This window comes from Sus scrofa, chromosome 10 (assembly GCF_054392235.1).
Source record: "Sus scrofa isolate SSC_HxYL_T2T_F1_AM1 chromosome 10, Sscrofa_HxYL_maternal_Yorkshire_Landrace_v2.0, whole genome shotgun sequence".
Lineage (NCBI taxonomy): Eukaryota > Metazoa > Chordata > Mammalia > Artiodactyla > Suidae > Sus > Sus scrofa.
In genome coordinates this window covers 73,226,738-73,246,324 of record NC_139392.1, presented here as the reverse complement: position 1 = coordinate 73,246,324, position 19,587 = coordinate 73,226,738, and the positions used below count along the sequence as shown (strand labels likewise).

The 19,587-nt window shown below is 47.9% G+C and overlaps 1 protein-coding gene across 3 annotated transcripts in view; it reads right to left on the bottom strand.

Annotated features, from left to right (window-relative positions):
• Nucleotides 1-19,587, bottom strand: part of FAM171A1 (family with sequence similarity 171 member A1) — a 151,390-nt gene that overhangs the window by 41,460 nt on the left and 90,343 nt on the right. For all 3 annotated transcript variants that reach the window (XM_021064835.2, XM_084980241.1, XM_003130736.7), the window contains one exon: nt 11,235-11,327. In XM_021064835.2, the coding sequence (XP_020920494.1) occupies nt 11,235-11,327 (93 nt within the window). The remainder of the gene's footprint in view (nt 1-11,234; nt 11,328-19,587) is intronic.

The following is a 19,587-nucleotide window of genomic DNA, read 5'->3' as shown; positions in this document are numbered from 1 at the left end:
TTAAACACAGTTGATTTACAGTGTTGTGCCAATTTCTGCTGTACAGCAAAGTGACCCAGACATACATATATATATATATATTCTTTTTCTCATATGATCTTCCATCACTTTCTATCACTAGAGATTGGAGAGAGTTCCCTATGCTGTACAGCAGGACCTCACTGTTTATCTCTTCTAAATGGAATAGTTTGCATCTACTAACCCCAAACTCCCCATCTACTCCTTGCTCCCCCTCCCCCTTGGCAACCACAAGTCTGTTCTCCATGTCTGGGAGTCTGTCTCTGTTCTGTATACAGGTTCATTTGTGCCATAGTTTTGATTCCACATATAAGTGATGATATCATATGGTATTTGTCCCTCTCTTTCTTTCTTTTCTTTTTTTTTTTGTCTGTCTTTTTACCATTTCTTTGGGCCGCTCCTGCGGCATATGGAGGTTCCCAGTCTAGGGGTCCAATCGGAGCTGTAGCCACTGGCCTACGCCAGAGCCACAGCAACGTGGGATCCGAGCTGTGTCTGCGACCTACACCACAGCTCATGGCAACGCCGGATCGTCAACCCTCTGAGCAAGGGAAGGGATCGAACCCGCAACCTCATGGTTCCTAGTTGGATTCGTTAACCACTGTGCCACGATGGGAACTCTCTGTCCTTCTCTTTCTGACTTACTTCACTTAGTATGAGAATCTCTAGTTGCATCCATGTTGCTGCAGACTGCAGTATTTCGTTCTTTTTTATGGCTGAGGAGTATTCCACTGTATATATGTACCACATTCTTAATCCATTCATCTGTTGCTGGACACTTGGGTTGTTTCCATGTCTTGGCTATTGTGAATAGTGCCGCTAGGAACACAGGGGCGCATGTATCTCACTCTCTCTCTCTCTTTTTTTTTTTGTCATTTTAGGGCCTCACCAGTGGCATATGGAGGTTCCCAGGCTAAGGGTCAAATTGGAGCTGTAGCCACTGGCCTACACCACAGAAATGCCAGATCCTTAACCCACTGAGCGCGGCCAGGGATCAAACCTGCGTCCTCATAGATACTAGTCAGATTTGTTTTTGCTGAGCCACGAGAGGAACTCTGCATGTATCTTTTTGAATTGTAGTTTTGTCTGGATATATGCCCAGGAGTGGGATTGCTGGATCATATGGTGGTTCTATATTTAGTTTTCTGAGGAACCATCATACTGTTTTCCATGGTGGTTGCACGCAAATTCTTTATATACACATTATTTTACTTAATAACCTACAACAATCCTGTGAAGAGGGAACTCCCTCCTCTCTTTATGGGGGAAGAAACTGAGGCCCAGAAAGGCTGAAGGTCACTCTGTTCGCAAGAGGTAGAAATGAATTCTTCTTCTTCTTCTTTTTTTTTTTTTTTTTTTTTTTTGGCTGCACCTGCAGCACTATGAAGTTCCCGGGCCAGGGACTGAATCAGTTCCACAGCAATGACAACACTGGATCCTTAACCTGCTGCACCACAAGAGAAGTCCAGAAATGAATTCTGTTAATTCCCACCTCTGTGCCCCATCCTAGTGCACCTGCCCACATCAGAACAGATGCTCTGCTATGGCCAACTGGCCCTTGTCCTTCGGCCTGCACAGCTTGCGGCTTCTAGTCACTTGCTCATGCTCTTTTCCAAGTCTGATGCTTCTCCCCACTGTCTCTATTTGTAGAACCTACGCATCATTCAAGATGCACCTCAAGGGCCACTTTTCCTAGGTGTCCCTTCTGGACTTGATATCTCTCTGACAGCACGGATCTTCCTGCACTTTGTATTAGGTTTCCCAGTACATTTGCCATGAGAAGAGAACTCAGGCACCACACTGTTTCAATCTTTCCTCTACCACCTTCCATTTGAGTGACTTCAGGGTTTGGCTTCTTTATCTTTTGTTTTTTCTTTTTAGGAATGCACCTGCAGCATGTGGAAGTTCCCAGGCTAGGGGTCGAACTGGAGCAGCAACTGCTGGCCTACACCACAGCCACAGCAACACCAGATCCGAGCTCAGGGCATCCTCATGGTACCCTTTTATTCACTGGCACCACATTCTGAGTTGACAAGATGCTGGTTCTCCTGAGACAGCGTGAAGGTCTGTGAGACAGTTTTGGGAGGCAGAGAGGTGCAGGTGGTGGCCAACAGTCCGGTCCCCAACATGCCAACAACCAAGTCTTATGATTCAAAATCTAGAGATTTAAATCTTGGAATCAGCACCAAAGCCTTGATAGGTTTCGGTGTGGGTGCATCGCTCAGCAAAGCACAAGACATGCACAAAGAAAATAATTTTTATAAAGCCGCCGACAAGTGTTCTCTCTTTCCACTGTCCTATGATCTCACTGCAGAGTTTAAAAGCCACCGTATGATGCCGAACTCCACTGCTGAGCACATATCCAAAGAAAATGGAAACACGAACTCAAAAAGACACCTGCACTGCAATGTTCACAGCAGCACTATTTCCAACAGCCAAGACATGGAAGCAACCCAAGGGCCCACTGACAGATGAATGGATAAAGAAGATGTGGTGTATACACACACGCGCACACACACACACACACACACACACACACACACACGCACACGCACACACACACACACACACACACACGCACACACTGAAATGCTACTCAACCACAAAAAAGAATGAAATTTTGCCAAGTGTCACAAAATGGATGGACTTGGAAAGTATTATGCTGAGTGAAGTGAGAGAGAAAGACAAATACAGTGACTTTTCACTTACATGCGGCATCTCAAAAAATAAAATAAATGAATATAACCAAACAGAAACATAGACACAGAACAAACTAGCAGCTTCCAATGGGGGAGGGGAAAGATGGGGGAGGAGATTAAGAGGTGCACACTCTTAGGTATAAAACAAATAAGCTCCATGGATATAATATACAGCAGAGGGACTAGAACCAATATTTTATAATCACGATGTTGTACATATGAAACGAACATAATCTTGTAAGTCAATTACACTTCAATAAAAAAAAGGAAAGGAAAGGCCATTTATGACATTGAGTGACAATGAGGGCATTTTGAGACCCAGCCTCTGTTGGGAACGATTCCTATAGTTAATCAATACTATGTTGGCTCACATAAAACAATGTCAACAGAGAAAACAATCAATTTCCTCACTTTTAAAATGAAATCAACTGCCAAGGTCAGTTCCATTGGAAACATGAGTTCACTGTGCACTGTGTGTGTGCGTGTGAGAGAGAGACAGACAGACAGACAGAGACAGAGAGAGAGAGAGAGAAAGAGAAGGCATTGCACGTAATCCCACCTCGTCTGATGAGAACAGTTCTAGGGTGTGTATGTTCAGAAGTTAAATAGATCCCACGCTTACAGAGAGAGAAGACAAGCGAGCAGTCTTTTTGATTTTCAAAAACAAAACAAGACAAAACAAAACAAACAACCCTCTCATTAACCATGAATTTACTCCATTTCACTTGGTTGTAAACATTTCAAAACAAAAACTTCACCTGAAGCGTTAAGCATCTTCCCAAAGAGAACAAGCCCACCTCTCTCACTCCATCTCCTACACAGTGGCCTTTGTTTTTCCCAATCTTTGGCTCTAGCGTCCCATAAAACCAAACAATGGAACATTACCCCAAATTATGCACATAACACGGGCAGCTTCATCACCAAACTGACGTCATGCTACATCCCTTACCTTTGACACACAACCACATCCAAGCAACACACAAAAATTCAAATGGCTGAAAGTACCTATTTTCCCTTTTTTTTTTTTTTTTTTGCCTTTTTAGGGCTGCACCTGCAGCATATGGAGGTTCGCAGGCTAGGAGTCAAATTGGAGCTACAGCTGCTGGCCTGCTCCACAGCCACAGCAAGGTGGGATCTACATACGGTTTTTCCTTCTAACCGGAGAGAAAACGTGAAATGAAACCACCTAGTGTTATTCCTGCCACACCTTGACTCCACGGTGACAAGGAAAAGTGTAACCGGCAGTAATTAACCCCATGAAGTAGGGTAAGTTAAAAAACTCACAAAATGTTGATAATTTTTAAAAGCCAGAATGCAAGTGAGATTTTGAAAAGATAGATGTAAGTGGTTCTAAGAGGGAAGGGATACCCTAGACTGAATAAATTAACCATAACAAAAACTACCCGAATGTGCTACATCCTTGGGCTTATAATCCGACCATACCCCTTGCTCCTTAGAGAGAAAGTTGTTCAAATACTCTGATGGTGTGTTTGTGTGTTGTGTGTGCGTGTCTGTGTGACCTATCCTTCTCTTAGCAGCCACAACAACAGTGTAAGTGATCTGTACAGGAAGGGCAAAAAGCAGCGGGACTTGCGGAGTTCCCCTTGTGGTTCAGCAATCATGAACTGGACTAGTATCCGTGAGGATGCGGGTTTGATCCCTGGCCTCCCTTAGTGCGTTAAGGAGCCAGCATTGCCATGAGCTGTGGTGTAGGTCGCAGATGCAGCTCAGATCCCACGTGGCTGGAGCGCAGGCCAGCCCCTGTAGCTCTGATTTGACCCCTGGCCTGGGAACTTCATATGCCGCACATGTGGCCCTAACAAGCAAAAAAACAAAAACAAAAACAAAAAGCAGTGGGACTTGGATGGTTTTGAAAATATTTAGTAACTCAATCCTTCAATGAATTGTTCACTGTGTGCGAATCACAAGGCGGGCGTGGGGCCAGGCCCTGGGGGTGCTAGGATGAACATGACCTGCTCTGTGCTCTCTGGGTTTTAGGGTTCATCGGGGAGGTACGGTATCTACCAAATACGGCAGAAAGGGCGCTACGAGGATAAGACACAGAAGCCTCCCACCCCCACCCCAGCTGGAGGGTGGTTTTCTCCCACCCTTCTGGTTACTGATGAGACTGGGAGAGGCAAACAGAAGACAGGGACGTGTGGAATAAAGGGCAGGAGCCAGAGGGCATGGACGATGCAGGGCCTCTGGCTCTGCACTCAGGACAGCTCTGGGGCCACATGGCAGAGTCGTGGCAGATTTCACTTGAACGCGGTGCCATTAACACGACTCCAGAAATCCCCAGCCTGCCTCTCCCTGACTCAGGCTTTCTGTCCCCTTCTAACTTGGGCTGGCTGGTGGCCCACCGTGATCTCAGACCCTGCATTCCGGGATCCTCGTCTCTTCTGGGTTCTCAGTTCCATCTTGGTAGAGTGGACGGTTCTGGCCACTCTCCTCCCGCTGGGCCCCAGCCCTGGCCACACCGTGTGAAACACAGCAGGTCCCTATGATCCTTCCCCACCATGTCCTCTGCCTGCCTTAATCAGAGAAAATAAGAAAATGCCAAAGCACAGAAAACCAAACAAGACCATATAATAATAGTTAAGTCATTAAGCAAAGTCAAGGCAAGGACCTTCAGTTCCTCCTCATGGGCTAGAGATAATATCCCGAGTCATGTCCTGGAAGGATCTTTAGACACTAAAACCCCCACCAGGAGGAAGACGTTAACTATGTGATAACCAGACTGCAGCCAGGACAGAAGCTGCCGCAGTTCTGAGAACTGGCCTCAGTGAAATGGGAACAAACCAAATCGACCACGGAAGTGAAGACAAACTGTACTTAACACAGTCAAGACGACGCTGGTCAGACCATCTCACGACCAATTTCAAGGTGAATGTCAGCATGGACTGTGCTGTTCCTGCATGTAGCCCCCTCCCTCCACCTACAAAAGCTCTGCCCTCTGGTTATCAGCGGGGGCAGTTGGCCTTTGGACAGGGGTCCACCCTCCACCCCCAGTTGCTGGCATCTGATATAGAGTAAACTTTCCTTTCCACCAACCTTGCTTCTTTATTGGCTTTAGAGCAGCAAACAGCCAGACCCCACTTTTGGTAACATGAGGATGGTTACCCCTGAATCAGGGGTCTGCTGTGAGCCCCTTGGCAGCTGAGGGTAAAGGGCAAGGCATGACTCATGTCTCCAGGGAAGACACAGAAAAGACCTCCTGGGGTGGGGGGGGGAATGGGACCTTGAAACTGGTCTTGATGTCCAAGGAGAGTTTGAAGACGGATGGGAAGAAGGGGCGGGACAGCCCGGATGGAAAAGAGAACAAGGAATTCAGTTAGAACACAAGACACAAAGGAGAGGAACCCCCAGGAGGGAGGCTGGGCCAGGCCACGAGGCGGGTGCCGCTGGGTGGGGGGAGAGGGTGTCCCTCTGGGAGCCTTGAGGGGAGTCGAGGAGATGAGATTCTGCTGCAGGAAGACCGCTCTGGCAGTGGGGTGCAAGGTTAGTCTCCGCCACTCCTAACTCAGAGAGAGGGTGGACACACACATGCTGGCTGGAGGCCACGGCAGTGGTTCGGGTGGAGACCAGCCAGGCCCTCGTAAGGGCACGGCCCGTGCAATGCAGATATGCAGCATGTGGGCAGCAGGAAGAACAAAAGCATGGCAGCCCCACGGACAGTCCCTGGGAAAGCACTCGGGTCATGAGGCTCAGGCTTCCTGTGACTCACGGAGGAGAAGAATGGGAGACGAAGGGCATCACGGCACACAGAGGGCTCATGACACAGACTCCAAGGCTCCTCACGACCCCCTCGGAGCCACCAGGGGAGACAATCTAGCACCGGGGCTGGGGGGTGACAGCGAGGAGCAGAGCAGGTGGTGACAAGGAGGTCTGGCAGCCACAATGGGGTAAAGGGGGCCTTAACAATGGACCCTGTGGAGCCCTGATTCCCAACACCTTGGTAGGGTTGGCACGACACCCAGGAAGGGGACTGGGAAGGGACGACCCACTCGGGTGCTTTGCACATCAAAAGTGGCTGTGAAGGAGAAAAGGTTGGCGATGGGAACTGTGGGCGGAGTGGTAAGGATGCCGGGGCCGGGGGCGGGGAAGCTGCTGGGGGGAAACTGTGTAGAGATACAGCCGCTGCCCCTCCTCATCAGTGGGGACCTTCCAGATAACCACGGCAGCCACCTGGGCTCAGGGCCAGGGGCTGTGCAGCCGCGAGGGCAAGGAGCTGGGATTTTATCCAAGTACAACGGGAAGGCCACTGAAGAATAGAAGCGAGGCTCCTTAATGGCTGTAACTGTGAAGACTAGATTACGGGTTGGCAAGAGCGGGTGCTCCCCCTGCAGTGCTCCAGGGGCGGGGGCGGGGTCTTGATTCATGAGATGGCAACACCCATGGGGAGAAGAGGTCCTGAGAGAGAAGCAGACATGAGCAGAAGAGCCATGGATAAATCCTAATCTTGCCTTGGCACTTCGGTGTATGTTTATACCATTCATTGAGATGGAAGGTAAAAAACCTCCAGAGTTCTGTGTGTCTCTGCTGAGTGTGAGGCACCAACCAGATGTCCACGACAAGACATCCAATAAGGGTCTCGTCTCGGGGGATATCGGGAGGAATCAGAGTCTAGGGAGCATGGAAGCCAAGGGTCTGTGAGATCTTCTAGGGAGAGCACTGGGAAGAAGAAATACAGAGTTCCCGCTGTGGCGTAACAGGATCGGGGGTATCTTGGGAGCACTGAGCAGCAGGTTCAATCCCTGCTCATCATAGTGGGTTAAGGATCCGGCGATGATGCAGCTGCGGTATAGGTCACAACTATGGCTGGGATCTGATCCCTGGCCTCCTGGGAACTCCATATGCTGACGGGTGGCAAGAAAGAAAGAAAGAAACAGGAGTTCCCATCATGGCGCAGTGGCTAATGAATCCGACTAGGAACCATGAGGTTGCGGGTTCGATCCCTGGCTTTGGTCAGTGGGTTAATGATCCGGTGTTGCCATGAGCTGCGGTGTAGGTCACAGACAAGGCTCGGATCCCACGTTGCTGTGGCTCTGGCGTAGGCCGGTGGCTACAGCTTCGATTAGACCCCTAGCCTGGGAACCTCCATATGCCACCGGTGAGGCCCTAGAAAAGGCAAAAAGACAACAAACGCACAAACAAACAAACAAACACAGGCTCAGGACAGTAGTGTCCAAAGAAGAGGCTGACAGCTGGAAAGAAACGCAAGGTGGGATGTCATGCAAGAAGGTCTCAGGACAGAGGGACCAGTGTCTGGGTTGAATGCTGTGCAGATGTCCAGGGAGAGGAAGAGAGCAGTGTCCTCAGGTTTGGCTGTCAAGGGGCTGGAAGAGACTCTGACAAAGTGATGAGGAAGGAAACTAGACCAGAGTGTGTTGAAGGGGCAACGACAGGGGAGAAAGCAGAGGTGGAGGGAGCAAAATCCTTCCAAAAGGACAGCAGAGAAACAGGGGGTCTAGAGTGGAGGATGGTCATGGAAGCAGTTTTTGGAGATGCCCGAGCTTGAACACTTGCCCACGACAGAGTGGGAGAAAAGAGCGATGCAGGAGTGAGGGGAGAATGCAATAGGCATCTTGGAGAATCAGAAAGCAAGGAACTGGGAAGTGGCCTCAGTGCTGCAGGGCTGATGCCCACCCTGAGATCTGTGGTCATGGACTAGATATGCAGCCATCTGTGAGGCTTCCGCTAGCCACATGTTCCAGCGTGGCTGTGAGCGGCTGAGGTCAGCCAGGGTCAGAGGTTAATTATTCCAGCAAAGATGGCAGCATTATACAAAAGCCAAGACATGGGAAGAACCTAAAGGTCTGCTGATGGATGAATGGCTACCGGAAATGGGTGTGTGCATATGTGTGTATATACGCATATATGCATGCAATGGAATATTATTCAGCCACAAAAAGGAAGTCCTTCCACTTGCGATGACATGGATAGATCTGGAAGGCATTATGACAAGTGAAATAAATCAGACAGAGAAAGATAGAAACTGTATGACCCTACCTATAAATGGAACCTAAACAGTAACAACAACAACAACTCATAGAAACAACTCACAGAAATAGGACAGACTGGTGGTTGTCAGAGGCGGGTGGGTGGGGAATAGGTAAAAGCAAGTGGTCAAAGGCACAGACTTGCAGGTATAAGACGACTAAGTTCTGGGGATGTAACCTCCAGCAGCATGATGACTAGAGTTAGTAAAACTCTATTGTATACTTGACAGTTGCTAAGAGAGTAGATTTTTCTTTCTTTTTTTTTTTTTGGCAGTGCCTGTGGCCTGTAGAAGTTTGGGCCAGGGTTCAAACCTGCACCACAGCAGTGACCCAGGCCTTGGCAGTGACAATACTGGATCCTTAACCCACTGCATCAAAAAGGAACGTCAAGAGAGTAGAGAGTAGAGTAGCGGTTTCACAAGAAACCGCTGTGAGGTGATGGATGTTAATTAGACTTGGAGGGAAGGTTGACATAACCATTAAAGATAAATGTCAGTTATATATCAATAAGATGGGGGGTACTATCACCTTTTATTTGAGACACATCCATAGCAAAGCTAATTCGAGAGAACTCGAATTGTACTCGGATGTACCCAGGCCAGCGGGCTTAGGCCTCGGTGTGGTTTTAATCTAAAAGGACGATGAGGGCTCGGGACCAGCTCTGCTCTCTCTTAGGGGAAAAAAAAGGTAGTAACTTAGTGCTTTCACTGTGCAGATGACATAAAAATCCGTCTCTGTTCCTGCTTTCGCTCCCAAACTCGAGTCACACATGCTCCCAGACATTTCTATCTGTTTTCTTTTAAGGCTGCAAGCTGCTCCCACAGAGACTCGATTAAAAAAAAAAAGGGAATAAATGAGAGCACCTCATTTGCAAATGGCACATGGATGTAGTTGGGAGAGAATGATTAATGTAAAGGGGTATTAAGATAAAGGAATAGGAGTTCCCACTGTGGCAATGGGATTGGTGGTGTCTCTGCAGTGCCAGGACGCAGGTTTGATCCCCAGCCCGGCACAGTGGATTAAAGGACCTGGTGTTGCCACAACAGTGGCGCAGATCGCAAATGGGCTCGATTCTGATCCCTGGCCCCGGGAACTCCACATGCCACAGGGAGGGGGAAAAAAAAAGGAATGAAATAAACAGAAAAACTAATCTGATGAAACCTGAAAAGCCAGGATATGTCATTCTCAGGCCCATGATTTAGATGGAAGAAAGTGGGCATCTCAGTACAAAACCAGGTTTGACACAAGCCTTATTCCCAATTCCAACCCCAACCCCAACCAAAGGGTGAGTTCCACAAACCCCGTGTACCAGCTTCCCTGTAAGACAAGGCAGAGGAGGGGGGTCACATTTATACCCTCCACTGCAGGCGAGATGGGCTAAAAACAAAGGGATGAGAGACAGGAAAAGGCCCCACTCGAACGCCTAGGAACCTTTTTATTCTGTTTTTTTTTTTTTTTTTTTTTTTTTTTTTTTGGTCAGGGAAGAATTTCTCTTTTTTTCTTTTTATGGCCACACCTGCAGCATATGGAGGTTCCTGGGCTAGGGGTCAAATCAGAGCTGCAGCTGCAGGCCAACACCACGGCCACAGCAACACCGGACGAGAGCTGCACCCATGACCTACACTGCAGCTTGTGGCAACACTGGATCCTTAACCCACTCACTGAGCAAGGCCAGGGATCGAACCTGCATCCTCACAGACACTGTTGAGTTCCTACCTTGCTAAGCCACAACAGGAACTCCTAGATTCTTTTTTTAGTAAAAAACACTTAACACTAAATTGACCATCTTAAGCAGTTTTAAGTGCACAGTGCGCTAGCATGACATATATTTACACTGCTGTGCAACGGGGCTCCAGGACCAGTTTGTCTTGCAAAATGCAAAGTCTATACTGTCAAATGCTTATGAACCATTGAAGAATGACCCCTGGTCAGTGAGGCCCAGGTGGGGCTGGACTCTGACCCCACAATAAACAGTCTCGCCTTCGGAGAAGAGAGAGATGTGGTCTGAACAGAGCGGGGAGTCTCTTCTTTCCTTTCACACACTTAAAGGCTGGGCCAATAAACAAGGCCACAGCCAACAGACAGTTGCACCAAAATGCCAAAGTGTGGTACACTTGTAGGGGCAACAGACATTATTATGTCCAGCTGTGGACACAAACATTCACGGTCACCACTACTGGACAGCAGTCATCCCTCAAAAGGTAATTTTCTTTTTAGGGCCACGCTTTCGGCACATGGAGGTTCCCAGACTAGGGACTGAATCAGAGCTGCAGCTGCCGGCCTGCGCCACAGCTACCGCAATGAGGGATCCGAGCCGTGTCTGTAACTTACACCATAGCTCACGGCAACGCCGGATCCTTAACCCACTGAGCAAGGCCAGGGATCCAACCCGTATTCTCGTGGATACTATGTTGGGTTCTTAACCCACGGAGCCACCAGGGGAACTCCCTTTGTTAAGACTCGCATACGTGGCCCCAAAGATACCTTTGCTTCTCTTTTTAAATAGCAAACATACCTTGGAATCCTGAGACAATTTGCACAACATCTTCATACACCATCAGAGTAGCAGAGCGTTCTGGAAGCAGGCCGAGGCTCAGCGAAGAAAATACTGCAGAAAACAAAGACGGCTCTGAGGGAAGGCTGACATTTACATCAAAATGCCCACTCCAACTCTCCAAGTGCTCTGCAGTCCTGGGCTTCTCTGATTTCTCATCAATCCACCACACTGATTTTGAGCAGTGTGACATAATACTAAATACATATTTGGTCTCTGCCCCTGGCTCTTGGGATAGAGCTTCTAGGTCCCTTGCAGTTTCCTGAGTGAGCAGAGGGTCTTCCGCTCTGATGAGGAGACCCTGGGTGGGCTCCTGGATCGGGGCTGGTCACGCAAAAGATCCTGTCGTGATGAGGCTCGTGGAACTTCCAGCCCCACCTCCCATCCTCTGCGGAGGGCAGTGGGGTGGAGAGTTAGGCTAATCCTGGCTCACGCCCACTGTGACTGACGAAGCGGCCGTGGACGTCCCAAAGGCTCTGGGGAACTTGAAGCTGGTGACCACTGATGTGCTGGCAGCGTGGTTCACCCCAACTCCATGGAGACAGAAGCTCCCACGCTCAGGACCCTCTGGACCCCACCCTGTCGTACCTCTTTACACGGCTGTTCATCTGCATCCTTTATAAACCAGAGGACGTAAGGAATTGTCTTCCTGAGTTCTGTGAGCCATTGTGAAGCCAGGGAGGTGATGGTGGGAACCCCTGATTTAGAGCGGGTGGGTCAGAAGGACGGGGGGCAACCTGGCACCTGTGTCTTAAGGTGGGGAGTGCTCTTGTGGGACAGAGCCCTTCACCTGTGGCTTTGACCTAACTCTGCATAGTTAATGTCTGAACTGAGCTGAACTGTAGGATACCCAGTTGGTGTCCAGAGAGTCAGAGAACTCGCTGGTTTGAGAAAAACCAGGGCTCATTAGATGTCAGAGCGCTGTGAGTAGAGAGAAAGAAAACGACTTTTCCTTTGGGTATGATTTAGCAAAAGGCTTTCAAAATGCCAGCAGGGTCCTGCAGCCTCTCAGAACAACTGCTCATCCTATGACTCTCAACTATGTATGTTGTAGAAGTTTTCGGCAAAGCGTTGAATCTCTTCCCATTAGGAACTTATTAAAAGTCCCTATGTGTATGTAAAACATTGGATTTTTTTTTCCATATTTTCTGCCCTTGTACAATTTTTTTTTTCCTTTTTAGGGCCACACTCATGGCATATGGAAGTTCCTAGGCCAGGGGTCGAATCAGAGCTGCAGCTGCTGGCCCACGCCACAGCCATGGCAACACGGGATCCAAGCTACATCCTCCACCCAAGCCGCAGCTTGCGGCAATGCCAGATCTTTAACCCAGTGAGCGAGGCCAGGGATCAAACCCGCATCCCCATGGACACTATATTGGGTTCTTAACCTGCTGAGCCACAGCGGAAACTCCAAAACATTGGATATTAACATTAACAAAGACTTAAAAGAATTTCCATTGTGGCTTGGTGGTAACGAACCTGAAGATGCAGGTTTGATCCCTGGCCTCGCTCAGTGGGTTAAGGATCTGGTGTTGCCGAGAGCTGTGGTGTAGGTCAAAGACAAGGCTCGGATCTAGCATTTCTGTGGCTGTAGTGTAGCCTGGCAGATGCAGCTCCAATTCCACCCCTAGCCTGGGAACTTCCAAATCCCACAGATGAAACCATAAAAAGAAGAAAAAAAAAAAAAAACTTAAAAATTTCCTCCCTGTTCTGGGAACTAATAAGCTGAAAGAACTTGTGCTATATTAAAATTCTTGCGCAAGTTCCCTTGTGGGTTAAGGATCTGGCACTGTCACTACAGTGGCTCGGGTTGCTGCTGTGGCGAGGGTTCAACCCCTGACCAGGAAACTTCCTCATGCTTAGGAGATGGTCAATAAAATAAAATAAAATTTTTGTTTAAATACCTGGACTTCCAATTAAACAATTTGCAAAGGCTATATGTTTGTGAGTACAACATGAATTTAAGAAAAACACCAAATCAATGTATTATAGTGTATTATACACGTATTATAATATAATACAGTGTTAATAATCACTGACATTACTGAACCATCACAGACACGTCAGACGGTATTCTAGGGGCTCTAATTTGGGTAATTTATTTAATTCTCCAAACAGCTCAATGAAAGAGGTATGATTACCATGCCCACCTGATGGGTAAGAAACAGGTTTACAGATAAGGGATTAATTTGCCTAAGATTGGGCAGCTGGTATACTGGAGCCAGGATTTGAACTCTGGCGTCTGACCTCAACTGCTATGCGCATGGACTCAAATTCAAAGGCCTCTTGGACTCCATCCAGTCTAAGTCTCTGAGCTCAAAGAGGAGGCAAGTGAGGCCTCAAGAGGTGCAGTGACTTGCTGGGAAAATACTAGAACCAGAAATATCAAGGGCTACGAGCATCAATTACATGTACAGTTGGCTCTGAAAAGAGCCAGAGGGGACAAGTGAGGGGCTGGCCTTGGACATGATCCCTCTCTCTACACAATCCATTTACTACCTGCCACTATACACAAGGCCCAGAGCTAGATGTGCGGAAGAGACTGATATTGGGGGCAGTCGGTGCCCTCAAGGGCTCCACATTGGAAGGAGACCAGGACACACGACCGATAGTTGTATGACAAACAGAACATGGCAAGTACCACCACGCAGAGAGGGAGGCACCTCGGTGCCGGGAAAAGATCTGGCAGTTCCCCCAAATATTAAACACAGAGCTACCCCCGCAGCTCAGCAGTTCCACTCCCAGGTATATACCCAAGAGAACTGAGAATGTGTGTTCCTGCCAAAACCTGTCCATGAATATTCAAAGAAGCATCAGTCATCAGAGAAAGTGGAACCAGCTCAATATTCATCAGCTGATGGACAGATCAACCAAGTGTGGTCTATCCACGCAATGGAATGTTGTTTATCCATAAAAAAGAACAAAGGACTGATCCATGGTACCACATGGATGGACCTTGAAAACATGTTGAGTCAAAGATGCTGGACACAAAAGGCCAACATACTGGAGGAGTCCCTTATGTGCAAAGTCTGGAAGAGGCAAATCCATCGAGACGGAAAGATGAGTGGTTGCCAGGGGCTGGGGGAGTGGGAAATAGCAAGTCAATCCCAATGGGTGTGAGTTGGTTTTTTTTTTTGGAGGTGAAAAAAAATATTCTGGAAGTAGAGAGTTGTGCTGGTTGTATGATCTTGTGAATTATACTTGAAAAGGGTGGAATCTATTTTTATTTTTTTATTTTTTCTTTTTAGGGATGCGGCAATGCTGGATCCTTAACCCACTGAGCCAGGCCAGGGATGGAACCTGCATCTTTACAGACACTATCTTGGGTTCTTAAGCTGCTGAGCCACAACGGGAACTCCGCAATTTATGATACATATGAATTATATCTCAAATACAAAAAAGAAAGAGAGAAACAAGAAAGAAAAAAGGAATTCATTTGGGGGACTTAGAGTTGGAAGAGAAACTCTACACCAAGTTGGAGGAGGGAGGATCAGATCATGTGCAGAAAGGACCCCTAACCTGGGGAAATCCTGCATAACATTTCACAGGGAAATACAACCCTCCTGGGAGTTCCGGTTGTGGCTCAGCAGCAACAAACTCGACTAGCATCCATGAGGATGCGGGTCCCATCCCTGGACTCGCTCCGTTGGTTAAGGATCTGGTGTTGCCGTGAGCTGTGGTGTAGGTCGTAGACATGGCTGGGATCCCACGTTGCTGTGGCCGTGGTGTAGGGTGGAAGCTGCAGCTCTGATTTGACCACTAGCCTGGGAACTTCCATATGCTGCAGGTGCAGCCTTAAAAAAACCCCAGAACTCACCTCTGGTTTGTGCTCCCTGCCTCTCCAAGCACAGGTGTCTGGACGGCCTATTCCCTCCAAGAGGTCACACAGACCCTGCAGGCATTTGCTGAGTCCTGAAAACCTCTGTGCTGATTGACTGGGGGACTCTAAGCTGGAATCACCTGTGATTGGTCTCCTGAGATGAGTGTGATCGTTGGAGAAAGGTTTCTAACCTACCTTTGGTAGGTACACACAGGCATAAGGCTCTGTTCTAGCAGACCGTCGCTCAAACGCTGCTTCGTAAGGGAGAGAAAACGACTTCTTCTTTTTTTTTTTTTTTCTTTCCCTTTTCTAGGGCTGCTCCCACGGCATATGGAGGTTCCCAGGCTAGAGGTCTAATCAGAGCTGTAGCCACCAGCCTACGCCACAGCCACAGCAACGCGGGATCCGAGCCGCGTCTGCGACGTATATACCACAGCTCACGGCAACGCTGGATCCTTAACCTATTGAGCAAGGCCAGGGATCGAACCCGTAACCTCATGGTTCCTAGTCGGATTCGTTAACCACTGAGCCACAACAGGAACTCCGAAAATGGCTTCTTTTACTGGCTGCAATGGGAGGTGTCAGAGGCACCTGCACAGACCTGGGTGGGAGGGAAAGGACTGCAGAACTCAAAGGGACCAAGCACCCTGGTTGGCGGGGGGCGGGGGGGGGGTGGCAGAGAGGCCCTGAGACCGGTGGGCAGGTGGCACTGACCCTTCAGCGTGAAGATGCTGAGGTCTTGAGCTTTGAAAAGGAAAGAGAAAGCTCTAACTCTGCCTGGGAGAAGCACGAGGACTTCTTAGAGCAGAATAGAGCCAGGCTGGGCATTACAGGACAGAAGACAAGCTCGCAGAGAGAACAGCAAAGGAATGATAGAGTAGGCCAGCACAGAGCAGGTAAAGCGTCACATTAACTCAGAGAATAACCAGCTGCCCAGGGTGACCAGACCATGAGATACGTGAGGGAGAGGCGGCTGGGGAGGAGGGCCAGGCGTTCTGTTCAGTCTAAACTTTATCCTGAGAACGTCAAAGGCCCCTATGCCGATGTATAATGTAATTGACAAATATATACACAGACAGACTAGATGTTGTGGGTTTGGTTCCAGACCACCTGAATGGACCGAATACAGCGATAACGCATTACATCAACATTCTGGTTGGGGAGTTCCCGTCGTGGCGTAGTGGAAACGAAAATGACTAGGAACCATGAGGTTGTGGGTTTGATCCCTGGCCTCGCTCAGTGGGTTAAGGATCCGGGTTGCTGTGAACTGTGGTGGGGGTTGCAGACATGGCTCAGATCCCATGTTACTGTGGCTCTGGTGTAGGTCGGCAGAACAGCTCTGATTAGACCTCTAGCCTGGGAACCTCCATATGCCATGGGAGCAGCCCTGTAAAGACAAAAGACAAAAGACAAAAAAAAAAAAAAAAATTCTGGTTGTCCAGTGCACATAAAAGTTAAGATTATATTATGCCATAGTCTATTATATGTGTGATAATATTATGTCTTAAAAAAACAAGGTATGGGGGTTCCTGTTGTGGTGCAGTGGGTTAAGGATCAGGCATTGCCACAGCTACAGCCTGGATTCAATCCCTGGCTTGGGAACTTATATATGCTGCGGGTGTGGCTATAAAAAGAAAAAAAAAAAAAAAAAAAAAAAAAAAAAAAAAAAAAAAAGGATACATAAAAATGGCTGCTTCTTTACAAATGATCATATTAACAAAGTCAAAACCAATGTAGAGGCCATCTCCATTTGCATCTAGTATTTGCAAGTGTGCCTACCTGCTAAAGTTTATTTGTCACCTGGTGATGACAGATACTGGTGATGCTCTCTGTGCAGATGAACAGGGGGGCCAAAAATCGGAGTCTCAGATTGATGATACCTTTCCAGCTGAGGTTCTTGTTTCAACGCTCAGACTGTACGTGATGTGCTTAGTGCCAAAGTCTGTGCATCCTTGTGCTTTTTGGCGGTGAATTTTGCTGTTTCAAACACCCCTGGAGTGCTGAGCTTTAGGGCCTCCTTAAGTGCACAGGAGGCTGGGTCGAGCCTTTTGAAGGAAACCCATGTTAGACGAGCTTCGTTCAGGCATGAGTTACAGTGCTATTGGCTGTGAGGTCTATGTTAATTAATCAGCAGTATATACTGAGTTGGGTATTTCGACGCAGAAACACACATAAATCAAAGAAGTGTGCAGATCGGTTGATGAAAATGTGATCAGAGGCTCTTGGGAACCAGCTCTGCATTTCCCCTGGGAGCAGTGCCTCAGGATTCACGAATTCAGTGTTTGTGGTGGTTTTGTAGGGCATCACTCCTGTGATGGTGAAGATCAAAGCTGTATTGTGCTGCTACCTCCCCAGCAAAGGTAGGGTTTGGTGTCCAGGTACCCTTTCAACTTGCCCTGGGTTGTTTCCAGTGATTGCTCAGCGTGAACAATGGTGGAGGTCAAACATTTTCTTGAGCTATAACCTAACAAGGATCACTGTTCCCAACCTGTCAGCTGTCTTGGGGTTCTGTTCCAGCCTCTCTCACCTCCCCCCTCTGGGTGAGATCACAGCTTTGAGTCTCCCCTCAATGCTGCGGATGACCACAGACTGCACCCCTATACCTCCAAACCTCTTAAGTCCCCAACTCTTTTCAAACTAAAAGCTGAACACACTTGGTGTTGCAGAAACATCTCAAATCCAGCCTTATGCTAAATCTGTCACCAACCCCAGCACTCATTCCCTCCCCTCTGCCTGAGCACCAAGCCTGAGGAGTGGGGTGCACTCAGGAGGGAGGGAGGGGGCTTTTTTTCAGCCCAGGGCATGAGTCCACTCAACTTTAGGGAACCAAAGGGTGGCAGGTCTCCCAAGCCCATCGCCCATCTATTATCTTATCAGGAGCCAGAAACCCCAGATTCAACTTATATTCTAACTGTCCTTTCCCTTACATCTCTTCCTCTCTTTCTCCAAGGCTTTCTGGATTTTGCCTGCTAAATATTTCTTAGATTTATCTCCTTTCCTCTAAAAATTTCCTCAAGGATTTCCTCAGTTGTAACTATTTAAATCCACTGCTCTCAAAGTAGTGGTTGTCATACAACCACTATGGAGAAGAGCATGGAGGTTCCTCAGAAACCTGAATACAGAACTACCATAGGATCCAGCAATCCCACTCCTGGGCATCTATCTGGGCAAAACTACAATTCAAAAAGATACATGTACCCCGAAGAGCACTATTCACAATAGCCAAGACATGGAAGCAACCTAAATGTCCATCAACAGATGAATGGATAAAGAAGATGTGGTACATATACACAATGGAATAGTACTCAGCCATAAAAAAGAATGAAATAGTACCATTTGCAGCAACATAGATGCAACTAGAAATTCTCTACTAAGTGAAGTCAGAAAGAGAAAGACAAATAAATACCATATGATGTCACTTCTATGTGAAATCTAATATATGGCACAAATGAACCTGTCTACAGAACACAGACTCACAGACATGGAGAACAGACTTGTGGTTGCCAAGGGGGAGGGGGAAGGGAGTGGGGTGGACTGGGAGTTTGGGATTGGTAGATGCAAACTACTGCATTTAGAATGGATAAGCAATGAGGTTCTATTGTACAGCACAGGTAACTATATCCAATCTCTTGGGATGGAACATGATGGAAGATGACATGAGGAAGGGAATGTGTATATATGTATGACTGGATCACTGTGCTGTTGAGCGGAAATGGGTACTACACTGTAAATCGACTATAATTAAGAAAATAAGTAGTGGTCTCAAACATTAATGAACACTTTTATCCATAAATATTTGGGGGTGGGTGGAGGGGGTAGGAGCGGCTTGTTAAAAAGCAGCTTCCTGGGTCAATGTGCTCAGTAGAATGGATGGGTCCTGGAATCTGTATGTTTTTATAAGCACCTTTGGATGCCAGCATCTATTATCTGTGAGACTCTGCTCCCCTCTCAGCTTCTCCAGGAAGCTTTCCTTCATTTGCTCACCAAGGCTGGTTAACTGTCCCTCCCCAGCACCCGCTACGTATGTAGGCACAGAAATCTAGCAGAGCTAAATCGGGAGCGATGGGATTTTGTGGCTGACTTCATAACTAAACGGTAAACTCCTGAGGGGCAAGTTCTGAGTCTGCAGACCTGTATTCTCAGTGGCCAGGGCAGTGCCTGGTATAGAGCAGCTACTTACTAAGTATAAATGGAACTAAAGAGAATTTTGTGGATGAGGTAGATGTTGGGGCTGGATAAGATGGGTACAGCCACATTCAGCTTCCACCTGTTCCCAGAAGCAGCGGGAAGCCTGATGGCATGTCCAGTGGCACTGAGATGAGCACTGATGCTGGTATTCCAGGCACTGTGCTCAGGGCCATATGTGTGCCAAGCACCTACTTGCTATAGGCACTGCATGCGGGTGCACCTCCACCAGCTGCTTTTACTCAGAACCGCTTTACAAGGTGGCTTCTGCTCGATTTTGTAGAGACTGGCATCAAAACTACAGGGGCT